Here is a 12,432-nt window from a genome sequence, read left to right as displayed (position 1 = left end):
TTAAATTACACCACTGTGATTATGTATCAGTTTAGTTACTTAAGAAACATACTTTAAAAAAAAATCAAACCATGTTTATTTTTCCTGAACCTTACAAAGTAGGCCTGGTTTCTAAACCCAAGTTTATTTTGAAAAGACACTGTCCAGTAACAAGTGGAAGCTGTTCATTTCATCTGAAAGTTACGCTTTAGGGGTAACTATAGCTTCATAGTTTGAAGCATATAGGGCCACTGACCAAGTGAGTGATAACTTGTTGGTCTGCACCTCACTGTCTGTGTGCTCTCACAATTTAAAAAAGAACATAAGAGCTTAACACTGACATTTTGCCAGGAATATTGTACTTTACTGTTATTATCAGTTCTGTACATGCATTTCAAATGGCAACACAGCTTACACCATGTTATTTATTTTTGTACGTGTGGTTCGTGCTCCCTGTGCTAAGTGCCTTGAATGCAACGGTGTGTTATTCATCACCAGGTCCCAGGGTGATTTCTGTGTGTGCATGTGTGTTTGCTGTGAATGCACTGGTACTGTAGGTGTGTTTTTGTGTGTCCATATTTGCAGAGGTGTGAAACAGAGACAGAGAAAGAGGTAGGAGTGGGAGCAGGAAGAGGTGGTGGAGGAGGCTTGTACTAATGCCCTGGAGATGATTTAGAGTTTAGACCACCGAACAGCTCAGAAAGCTCCTCCAGTTTTCTCCCACAGGACCAGTCGGTGGCTTGTGGTGAGCTAAAGAGAAAATACGATGCACCAGAGATCACTTCAGGGGGATGAAACAACAGTTCAAATGGTTTGGTTTTAAATCAAGTCACAGCTGTTTGTCTGGGCTCTGTTACTTAAAAGGCATGATGCAAATGCATGTGTGGGCATAAATCAGATTATCTGTGGGTCTTGAAAGTGGTGCTTTTTTTTATTTTTTATTTGTGGCTTATAAATATTTACAGTATCTTAGATTTTAGTTCTTAATTGTTTCTCCATATAATTTCAGGTTTTCATTAGTTCATGAAAATACAGAGATGGAAGTATTTGGAGATTTGTTAAATCCAGATGGTGAAAGGGAGGCAAAATCTATGAGGACCCACTATGATCTTAAATATGCAAATTTTTTTTGTGTGTATTCATTCAGTGGCTAAATCAAAGATACCCTGTGAAGTTTTTGGCCACTAGTGGTGCTATGGAGCAATTTCTTTCTGATTGAGGCCTCACTAGGTATTACAAATTGTATAAAAAAAATGGACATAGCCACTGTGATATCACCCACTGGTTTGTAGACTCTTGTTTTAAAGTCTCAAAATTGGGAATTTGGCCACCACCATGTTGGATTTTTAGAGGGTGGTGGAGCTCACTGTAACGCTAGCTGCTAGTATGGTTGGTGCATTTACAACGATGGTTTGCAAGTTCACTCAAAGTGGCAGTGCCCTTAATTATAAGTAAGTTTAGGCACAGTTGTCATGGGGGGGGGGGGGTAGCTGTAGAGACGCAATCAGTTTTTTGTATCACGTTGTAAACATGTTTATTCATGCTGTAAAGTTGGACATTTTAACATAGGAGTTTGTGGAGACTGACTCTGTTTTGAAGCCAGCTTCAAGTGGCCATTTGAGGAACTGCAGTTCCTGGCACTTCAACGTTGGGTTAATTTTTCAATCCTGACAGTTGCAGCTTGGGTTTCACACACTATTGCAATTGTTAACTTTTGCTTCCAGCAATAGCATTAATAGTGGGACGTAATTTCTGCGACACGCATGAGGTGCCACTAGTTGCCATGCAATTGTTAGCTGTCTACAAATTGTCATCCCTAACCTTGCGCTTTTTAGGGGATGCAGCTTGCTGCAGTCTCCTAGTAAACTATTGTATGAGATGTAAGGTACTGAAATGGACTGTGAATAATTAAAATATAATGCATGCATTTTATGTCATGTTCTGGGGTCGCCATTAGCCTGCGGGCTTCACTTTAAGCAACAATGTTTTAACATATTCAAAATTTTGCTTTGCTAGTGTTTTATACATAGGGAAATATATTTTTAACACATTTGTTTGACCTCAAGGCTGCACACAATGTGCTTTGGTGGTGCTTTTGTTTTTTTTTTTTACTTGAAATCTCCACAGGGCAGCTTTAATATTAATTACAACTACAACGGAAAGGTTTAAAAACACGCTGTGACTCAGTAAAACAACAAGAAAGAGATGGAGAAACTGATATTGAGAAGGAAAGGTTGCTTGTTGTTTAAATAGCATTACAAATTGTGCATATATATGAGATGGTGTAAGTGTGTTTACAGATCATGCGCGCACACATGCATTTTGTGTGTGCAGACATGACAGGAGGTCATGTGCAGGGCTGTTGCAGAGGGAGTGAGGTCAACAAAGAGCACACAGTTCAGTGACTCCTACTTCTGTCATCCAGCCCTCTGCATATATCTCTGTGTGAGCGTGTGTGTGTGTGTGTACGTGTGTGTGTGTACGTGTGTGTGAGGACAGACACATATGCACAATACTGCAGCCTTTTCTGACTATACATACACTCGCACACAACTATAAAAACATGAATAATCTAATTTCCTATGTCTGGTTCCCCTCTGTGCCCAGCATATTATGAAATATTTTCCCTAAGTGAATGCAGACATAAAAGTTTATACAACTGAATTAAAAATGACAAGAGGAACGTACCAGCTAGAGACTACCTGGGGAAAATGACTTGCCGGCTTTCAGCTGCAACAGGTAAAATGGCTTTTTGGTGAGGGGAAAAAAAAGTCAGACTGTCAAGAAAACTAGCAGACAAAGAAAAGTGACATGTAAAACGACAGGTTGACTAAAGGAAAGCTGCACAGGAGCACAGAAGCTGATGTGTGAACCGTCAAGACGAAAGGGAAAAAGAACAGAGAGAGAGGAAACTGGCACTGGCTGTCACTTGCTTTCCCCACTGTGGATGACAGGTGTTTTACATTACTCTGTGGGTGAAGGCAAACCACATATCCCCGCTGCCTGTACATTTATACACTGGACTTTGAATGAATTCCATATAGGCCCCAAGGTCAGGGAGCCTATTCATGCACACTGACGGCAGAGTAAACTTTCCATTCAAGGAGAAAATGAAATAAAACCACCACACTCACAGCATTAGGGTTTTTCATTTGAAAGTAGAGAGGTGCCTTCTGTTCTACCCCAGAGCCGCTCAAAGCTTTCCAGCACTGAGGGGGATTCATACTTCAGAGAGAGGTGGAGAGTGGTTTGTCTGAGGAGAGCAAATGCTCACACCTTTTTCTTTCTTTGCTCTTTTCAGTCTTTTTTCCAGCTTGCAGATTTTTTCAATATTTCGCTTCCTTCCCACAACAAACACAGTATTAATAGTTTTTGCTTATTTGCAACCCTCCATCCACACTAAATCAACTGCCATGGAGGCAGGATTGTTCTGTTCTTGCTCTACAAAGCCCCATTTATTTCCACCGACTGGACAACAGATGAAAAGCCTATTTCACATGCAATAAAATAATAAGAATGCTCCACAGGTTTCGCCTGCACAACACATTTTCGGTTTTGAAAAGTTAAGCTTGCACTTTACAGCTGAGATCCCCAGTATCTTTCCTCACTCCGCCACACACACTGCTCAAAATGTGGTGTACAGTCAGCGAGGCTTATTCTTCTGTTTCGCACAGCATGAATCATTCTCCGTAATAGCATCACATAAATGATTAAAAAGTAATGATGTAGATGGTCTAGACCGCTCATCAATTCACCCCCACAAAGAAAAGAAATCATGAACAATTGAGTTGTGAAAACGGCTTTGTTGTTCTTGCAGCGAATGACTTTTCGGGGAAGCATGAATCTGCAGTAAGCATTATATAATAGTCACATCCAGTTATTGGTGGGCTTAGTTGTGAATAAAAACTTATCAGATTTACAGCAGCTATAGGGTTTAATTGACCCACAAGGAGTGCTGTGCAGTGCAACTCCATATACGTATATCAGTCACATATATGCACAAACAAATAGACTCTTAATTAGGAAAAACACATTCACACATACACATAGCGCACACTGAACGACTGCTGCCCACCATTATTTCATACAGACAGTAAAGTTCCTCTGCCAGCCCTGTCCTCAAGAAATTCAGTATATGATTAATTTGAAAAAGCAAATACGCTTTGAGGGAAACTTTATGCCTGAAGAATTAAGTTTTTTATTATATAGTGAGACAAAAACGCCACCGGCAAGTCAGAAAAATGTTAACACTGAATGTGTCAGCAAAATGTTCAGTAAAAACATAATTCAGTTGTTTTTCACTCCAATCGGCAATCTTACAATACAGCATCCAGTTGCAGTGACTACAGCATTATTTTCTAATTCCGTAGGTCTGTTAAAATTTAAAAGAAATTGCAGTCTTTCCCTAACGTTAGCCAAAGTGGTTTTCTTCATAAACCAAATCTCCTTTTTACACAGAGATTTTGCATTTGGGCTGCAATGAAGTCCCTTCATTATGCCGCTTTGCATTTTTACACAGAACCAAACAGTGGCGTCATCATTCTGCCCCTGTGTGTGATTTGAAACAACATGCAAGAGTAACGGAAGCACAAGTAGCTTAAAGTTGAATACAACAGTGACTGCCTCTAGTGTGACAACTGCATGGGCAGCGCTTTCTTAACAGTTACAATGGCATAACTTGGCAATAACAATAATTTTTTCGTAACAAGCTCCCGGACCTATTGTTTTCCCAATTTGTGGACATTTTTGGCTGCTGGTCTAACAGCTAACACCATGTAATACATACAGTATCAAAATGAAAATTAGCTGCAGGGAGATTATTAGATTTTATCCAAAAAATGTCCAGAGAAAAATATATTCCCAATTTTTTAAATTATTTATTCAAAATTATACACATTAAAAAATATCTTTTTTTACTTTTGTTTTTACTTCATTTCAGATATTTTAGTTGTGATGTTTTGCAAATTTCTTGCTAACTTTTGGGCCATGTCTTGTTAATTTGCTTATTGCCTTCTTGCGGTTCTTTCGGGAAAAAAATCAAGCCACTTTGCTCAGGTTTCAAAGGTTTAAAGGAACTTGAGCTAGAAGTCTGCATGGGAACCCGAGATTTTGGTGTCAAGGTCTTGCACTTTGTCACTCCCCATCCTCCCCAACCACCTCTTTGTGGCACATTAATGTGGCACTTTGTTACTGGAAAGAAACAATTTCTCTAAACATGTAAAACAAAAGTAATTTATAGGAGATAGTGTTGCCTCTGCAGTAGGAGCAAAGACATGCAGAAAGGGCTCTTAATTTCAGATATTCGAAGACACACAAACACCCACATTAGGTGTTTGAGATAATGCAATGCAGAGCCATGTCTGATTCATGCACTTGGTGTCAGAGGTGAGAGTTGTGAGGTCTTGTGGGGCTCACAGTCTGCTGTTGCTCTGCAAAACTCCTAACACTTTTTTCCCCAATCTGTCACACTCTCTCTTCTTTGCACCTCTCTTCCTTGATTTTTTTGTAAGGATTTATTTTTGTTGCTTTTCATCTCCCGGAGTGAGCCCTTGGTGATTATAGCGAGGTGCTGTACTGTATCGAGCGTTTCAGCGCTTTGATTAAAACTAATGTGACATAAGTCTTTGTTTGAACCCAAATCTGTCTCTTTCTCTTCCTTTCAGGTGTGTCTCTCCAATGCTCTTGGCCCCTGAGGCCTGAGGAGAAGTGAGCGAAGCGCAGGCCCCCATGGGACGCCCTGTCACCCAGCATGCACTGCTGCTGCTGCAGTGCATGCTGGTCCTGCGGCCCGGAGGTGTGGCCAGTAGGAGAGGGCCGGTGCTGCTGCCTGAATCGCCCTGTCACAAGACGGAGCACCCGCTCATCCCACATTCAGGTAAGAAACACTCACAAAAATGCACATGCACCATGGTGACATTGTCAGTTCGACTCATTAGGTTCTTAATTTCCCTCCATAATTATGTGAACTTTTCTGTGTGCAGTATGTAATTACTTTATATGCTTTCTCTCTACATATCTCCATTCCTTTGCTCTAAACTTAATAACATTGCTTCCTCTATTGACATCTCCTTCCCTGCATTCATTTTTCACAAGGTTAGATTTGTGGACCATATACGGACACTTACTGGACCGTTTCATCAGGACATTTTACTGTTGCTAGGAGACATAAACATTCTTGGACACATGCGGTCAGCTCTTAGTTGTAAGAAAATTGATGACAACGAGAAGAAAAAGTACACAAATGCAATACCTTGATGATTTTATTGAGTATCTAATTAGCAATTAGCGGTTTGTCCGATGGTTTTATGTCACTTCCCCCTGCCAAAAACTGCAAACAAGATATTGACTGAAATGTTTATATTGCATGCTGATATCTAAAATGAAAATGAAGTGTTTTTTTTTTTTTTTTAATTTAGAGTCACTCCTTAGAAAGGACTGTCATCACATTTGCTACTCATAAATAACACACACACACACACACACACACACACACACACACACACACATTGTGGTAAAATCTGCTAGAACCTGTCTGAACACAATTAATGTAAACCTTTGATTGCAATAATGTAAACATGTGGCTGTTGAATATGTCTAATAGGTAAATCTAGGCTCTGTTTGATCTAAGTTTTGGTCTTTTGGTTACACGCAAAGGGAGTTTTGGGTCACAAAGTGACTTTTGAAAATGCCTTCTAATGAGTAGTTTTTTCCAAAACTCTGGTTCCTTTGTATCTGTGTGGGTGTGTAAAAAAGGAGCATTTGGGAAACAATGATGTCTCCTCAAATTGTGTATGCAAATTGCTGCTTTGTGTGATGAGCCTGCGCCAGAGAAAACAACGAAAATAGCAGACTGCTCTACGTTTTATTAGCACTGCTATGTCTAAAAACTACTTTACTTCTTAACTCTGTATTGCTGCACCACGTTAAGAACCAACATCTACTGCGCCTGATGTTATTTGGATCGCCTCAGCTTCCTTGGTTTAAAGTCCATCAGAAACGATACTTTTGGGTCAGGCTGGCAAAGAAATATAAACTCACTTCGAATGCCCAGAATTTTTGTCTGGTATTTGACGTATCCTTGAAGTAGACTTTGTTGCAATCTACTGACCTCAGTTTTGCATTCCAGTGTGGACAACAGAAATATTTTTCAAAATTAAGTTTATGTCTGTTGATTTTTTTTTTTTTAATGGAGGGGAAAAGCATCCATATTCAAAAATATCTTAATGCGGGTAGACAGACTTGTTCATGTCTGCTGAACCTCTACGTTGAATTGTGATTATCCGGTTACAACGTAGCAACCGTAACTACAGTCGGCACTGTATTGCTTGTCATTTGTTGAAATGTTGTTTAAATGCAGAGCGATACTGTGCATTTAAAGCGTTTGGAAGGTGGTGTCCAAAACCAAAAACACAAAAGAAAAAATTTAAGGAATGATGAAACAAAGTGTTGTCTGTTCTAATATAAGATGCTATCATTAGCATGTCTGGGTAACTACTACCTATTCTTACCACCATTGTCTGGAACATGGCACTTTGGCCTCATACTTTAAGCACAGTATCATGGTGGCACAGCGGTGCAGCTGCTCCAGATTCCTCCAATAGTCCAAAGACATGTAGGTCAGGTTATGTGAATGTGAATGATTGTCCATCTCTGTGTGTCATCCTTGTGATAAGCTGGCGACAAATGTTAAGTGATTACAGGAGGTCAATCATAAACATGTATGAAGTCATCAAGCGCATATTCAAGACCCCTTTATAATGATTCTAAAAAAATAAAAATACAGTTTTTAAATGAGGAGAACTTAAGAAGTCAGCAGCAGATTGTATTTCCAAACAACTTAACTTCAGCTTAATTAGCCAGATAACTAAAGCTGATACCCTTTCCTCTTTGTCCCTTCCCTTGAGACACAGAGCAGGCACAACCTGCCTCGTATACCTTTACTACATGGCTCTGCAGTTTTCAGATACAGCACTTTCCGCATCAGATTTCATTGCCCTTACCCTTTATCTTACATTGCTATTGAACGACTAAAGTGTAATGAAATGATGTGAAACTTAGTCGAAAGAAAGTATCAATAGCGATCAATGCAGTTCTGTCTACCTTGTGCAAAGCAGCGAAATGTCATTGAGCTGTTTTCAGTCCAGCAGAGTCACAGTCAGATAACCACATAAGTTTCTGTATAGGGAAAAATGGACTAGAAGACCAAGGTCACTGCGTGTGTCCAAAGATCCTCAAGCATGCAAAGACTCATATTCAGTAACACAACTCAGTAGACACAAGGACTGTCTTTCTTTGCCGTCTTTGTCACTTCATGGTTAGCTGAGGTGGCACTCTTCCCTCTGCGCCAATTGAGTGCAATGATGATGACTAATAGCCCAGCTAACGTAATGCGTTCCTGCCGTGTGCTTTCTGCATGAGGGGGATCACACACCAGCCAGTGGGTCAGCTGTGGTCAACGCGTTTGTGTTCTCTAATGTACCAGAATGGCCCATTAAGCTCGGGTGGCTTAATGCTTTGGTTGAAATATAGGCGCATTAATAGAAGGGGTCGACGTTTCAGTTAGTAATCAGACATGGTTCACTAACACAAAAGCTACTGTAGAGAAGAAGAGAAAAGGAAGAGGTTTCACTGTCCGTGGGTCAGTGTCTGAATGATCAGCTGTGATGAAACAGTGGTTTCTGGCAGGACGGTGGATAAAAGACTCCACTGGAGATATGTTATATCATAGATCTGTACTGTAGGGGAGAATGAGGTTGGCTGTCACGTGGTTAGGTTGTCACGTACATTAGATCCTGCTCCCCTAGAGGGCATAGTTAAAAATGATGATGCTGAAATTTTCAGAACTGAAGTCAGAGGTCACCTACAAGGTCATTTCAGGAGTAAGTCGATTAACAATGAGGTGAAAGGACTTTTGTAGGGTTACAGTGAGGACTTGGGGTTAGGAATAGGAGGTTAGGGTTCCAGCTCTACTGTGTCTCTTCTATGCATTTATAGAAAGTGTTTATAATAAAACAGTTGTTAACATAAAATAGTATGAAAGGAGGGCTATAATGTAGGATTTATATATATTTTCTAGGGTTTTTCTTAGCTAGACAACAACATGAGGTTGTTAACTTGGTTGCTAGCAAAAATATCCCAGTTGGGGATGCTTGTCACATTCTTTTCAGTGTTGGTTATCACATGTATTGCTCTTTATATAGCTATGTAAGGACACATCTGCATTGAAACTGTGAAAAGGTGAAATAATTGTTTATGAAATAAAGTTGCTCCGAGGCTGAAACATGTACAGTATGTATGTAAATTTTATTGGCCTATTAAGGTTGTTGACCCCTAAAAGTTTCTGAACTCACAAGCTTTGGGATCTGTCTACATATTAGCTTTGTTGGAGAGCTTTGTAAGTTTTTCTTTGTTGTTTTTTTTCCCGCTGTCATGTGGGGACAGAAAGCGCAAGACGTTTCCCTGCAACACAGTTTCTATCATCATGCTTTGTTTACTTACATCCCAATCTAATTTATTCTCACCTTGTGTAAGAATCAGCACCTTTGCAGAGCAGCTGCTATTTCCCATGCTCTCATGGAGATGTTCATTTTTCTTTGCCTTCACGCTATATTTATGCTCAGTTTTTTAATAACTCGCCTTTCATGACCTGATGATAGTTTTTGTAAGGCTCAAACACATCTCATTGTTCCCAGGCACACAGTACACAAAGCTTTTTTGGACACTGCCAAATTACAGCCCTTGCTTTTTTGCAATGAACGCAAAAAAGCTATGAGTCATTACAGCATATGCCGACACACACACATATGCACGCAAATGTGTGAGGGAAGAGAAACCTCTTGTTAAACCTATTATCATTCTCCTTTGTGTGTCATTGTGCTCCATGTAATGTAGTGTAATCCCTGGTTGTTGAGAATGTGTGGAGCGAGGCTGCCATGGCTCCTCTTCAGCCGAGCTGGGAGGACTACAAACACATTAAACATACCCCTGTGGATCACAACAGTACAATGCTCCCACTCGGCTCAGGCGAACCTTTTCCCATTTGGACATACACAGACATACATTTAGAGATTTGGCTTGAGTGTTACAGCTGTTACGTATATGCATGGTTAATTGAGGAAACAGTTTGATGGTTAACTATCTTGCTCAAAGTTAGTTGGCAAGATTAAAACTGCTCTTGTTTCTGTTTGCCAAAAAATGAAGCTATAACCAACATCTGGTTAGCTTAAAGTGACAAAGGGGCAAAACAGCTTGCCTGGCTCTGTTAACATAATCTGTCTGCCAGCACCTCTAAACCTCAATTAACACAAAAACACAAATTGTTGCCTTTATACTAGGCTTGGGCAATATCTATTTTTTTCATATCTTAATAACTTCCTGACATTTCACCATGGTATACAGTATATTATGTTATATCTGTTAAAAACAAACAAAAATATATACAAGCATAGTGATAGAAGCCATTGTAACATGCATGTTATTGTCTCGCCTACAATGCAGTGTGTCTAATATGCAATTAGCCTATTACAAGGCTTGTTTGGTTATGCTTATGGCCCATAGAACAAGCACCCTTCTTCTAAGAGTACGAAAGGATGCTTGTTGCCTCATATACCTACACAATGGAGATGATGTCTTGAATAAAATGCTGTGGCTTATAAACTGCCTCTGAAGCTGGAAGAAGTCATCTCAAGATAAAGTTATATGTGGCAATACCCTCAAACAGGGGCAGACATTCTTTTTGTACTAGTTCTGTAACGTTATCCCCACTACTTGCAGTCGCCATTTTTCTTTTAGCTTGGCTGCCTGGTCCACCTAGAGACTGACCTCTGGTGGCACATGCTTTGCACTATATCACCTCACTACAGCATATCTGTATCAGAGCATAAAGAGGAGTATTTGTATTTTTGATGGTTTTGTAAATGTACCTTTTGGGATTTCTAAACCCCAGTTTACTCTATTACCTTAATACCGAATTAGCAAGTGATTACCATGCCTTGTATAGTAACCTTGGCCACCAGTGTATTAACGTGTGTGTGAATGGGCACATGTGACAAGTAGTGTTAAAGCACTTTGAATGGTCAGAAGACTAGAAGGTGGTATACAAGTGAAAGTCCAACCATTTACCAGGCCTAATTCCCTGCAAACTATTCAGGAGATGTTACTTAGATTTTCCAAATTTGTGAAATGAAAGAAGTTATTTATCAAGCAAATATTCAAAAAATATAAATCTTGTTCAACTCTTTCAAGTATGAGCTTTCTTGGCTTTTCTTTATCGAAGTATTTTAGGATTGAGGATTTTGACAAACATCACCTTGGACTCTGGGACACTGAGACATTTTTCACAATTTTCTGCCACTTAAGAGTTTAAGCAATTTAAAGCAACAAGGAATAAGCAATTAATTAATCAGCTTCAGTTAGATTAATCTATTCTGGCATCAGATAGAAAACAAGTCTTTTTGTATTCAAGGTTAGGTCGATTGGAAGGTGAAGGGGGAAAAAAGAGTGATATGCTGCTTTCTCTCTCGTGCCACCGGATCTGCAGCTACTCCATTGTGGGTGTCTGGCTCACTAAACCGCTCTAGTTTCAGCTAAACTAAAAAAAAAAAGAGTTAAACAATACAGAGCCCAAAGAGTGGTTGTGACCCATCACAGAAGCCAAGGTCAAGGTTTGTCTGAGTGGGCTTCAGTGACAGCGTTTCTTTCTCTCTGTGTGATTGCGGCCTGACTGTGGAAGGGCGTGCCTCACATGGGTTTGACCCCACTGGGGACTGTGGTTTTCTGACTTGGCACAACACTTGGCTGACAGAACTGCTACTGTGGTGCAAGGATGCTATAGTCTAAAGACCACTTTCTGCTTTGTATGGCGGTTTCAGAAATGGAGGGTTTGAGAAAGAAAGTGCACTTTACAGTTCGGCAGCTATATTGAAAATGTTTACCCAAAAGGTATGCCTTTGCGAAAACAGGGTCTGAATATAGCTCCAGCAGAGGTCCAATGTAAATGTGTTTCATATATAGATTTATTTTAGGAGGGGCGTTGAGAGACTTTCTGGTAAAGGACTGGTTTTTGCAAAGGTTTCCCTCTTGTGTTATTGTAGCTTACACCCCTGAGAAATACTGTATTAATAAAGTGTTATATTTAACAAGTGTTCCTGGGTGTAGGCTTGAAGGCTTTTAAAGGTTATAAACTGTGGTGTAAACAATGCCTTCACAGGTCAAGCTGAGGGCCACATCCCTGTGGAGTGGAACCAGCAGACTTGTTTTACAGCCACAGACTGAGCTCAGCTTTTATCATCCCCGAACGGCCGACACATCGTTAGAGAGAGGGGAGTGGAAGCAAGAAAATAAACAAATGGCCTCATAGCATTCATAAATGCAACAGGCCACAACTGGTATCAGAGATCTTTTAATTAGTCATTTGGGGCTGATTCCTCTAAATTGAAGGCCCTCCAAGGTCTT

At 40.1% G+C, this 12,432-nt stretch overlaps 1 protein-coding gene across 4 annotated transcripts in view; it reads left to right on the top strand.

Annotated features, from left to right (window-relative positions):
* The window catches only part of sema5a (sema domain, seven thrombospondin repeats (type 1 and type 1-like), transmembrane domain (TM) and short cytoplasmic domain, (semaphorin) 5A), a 146,606-nt gene that overhangs the window by 34,193 nt on the left and 99,981 nt on the right, over nucleotides 1-12,432 (top strand). For 3 of the 4 annotated variants that reach the window (XR_006107011.1, XM_042510744.1, XM_042510742.1), the window contains exon 2: nucleotides 5,643-5,854. Coding sequence is in view for 3 of the 4 variants with exons in the window: in XM_042510744.1 (XP_042366678.1) it covers nucleotides 5,707-5,854 (148 nt within the window). In the remaining variant the exon portion in view is untranslated. Of the gene's footprint in view, nucleotides 1-260; nucleotides 271-898; nucleotides 901-5,642; nucleotides 5,855-12,432 lie in introns of those variants that run through there. The other variant, XM_042510743.1, reaches the window with a different exon arrangement.

The sequence above is a fragment of the Plectropomus leopardus genome, chromosome 21 (assembly GCF_008729295.1).
Source record: "Plectropomus leopardus isolate mb chromosome 21, YSFRI_Pleo_2.0, whole genome shotgun sequence".
NCBI lineage: Eukaryota > Metazoa > Chordata > Actinopteri > Perciformes > Serranidae > Plectropomus > Plectropomus leopardus.
This window is presented reverse-complemented; position numbering and strand designations above follow the sequence as displayed.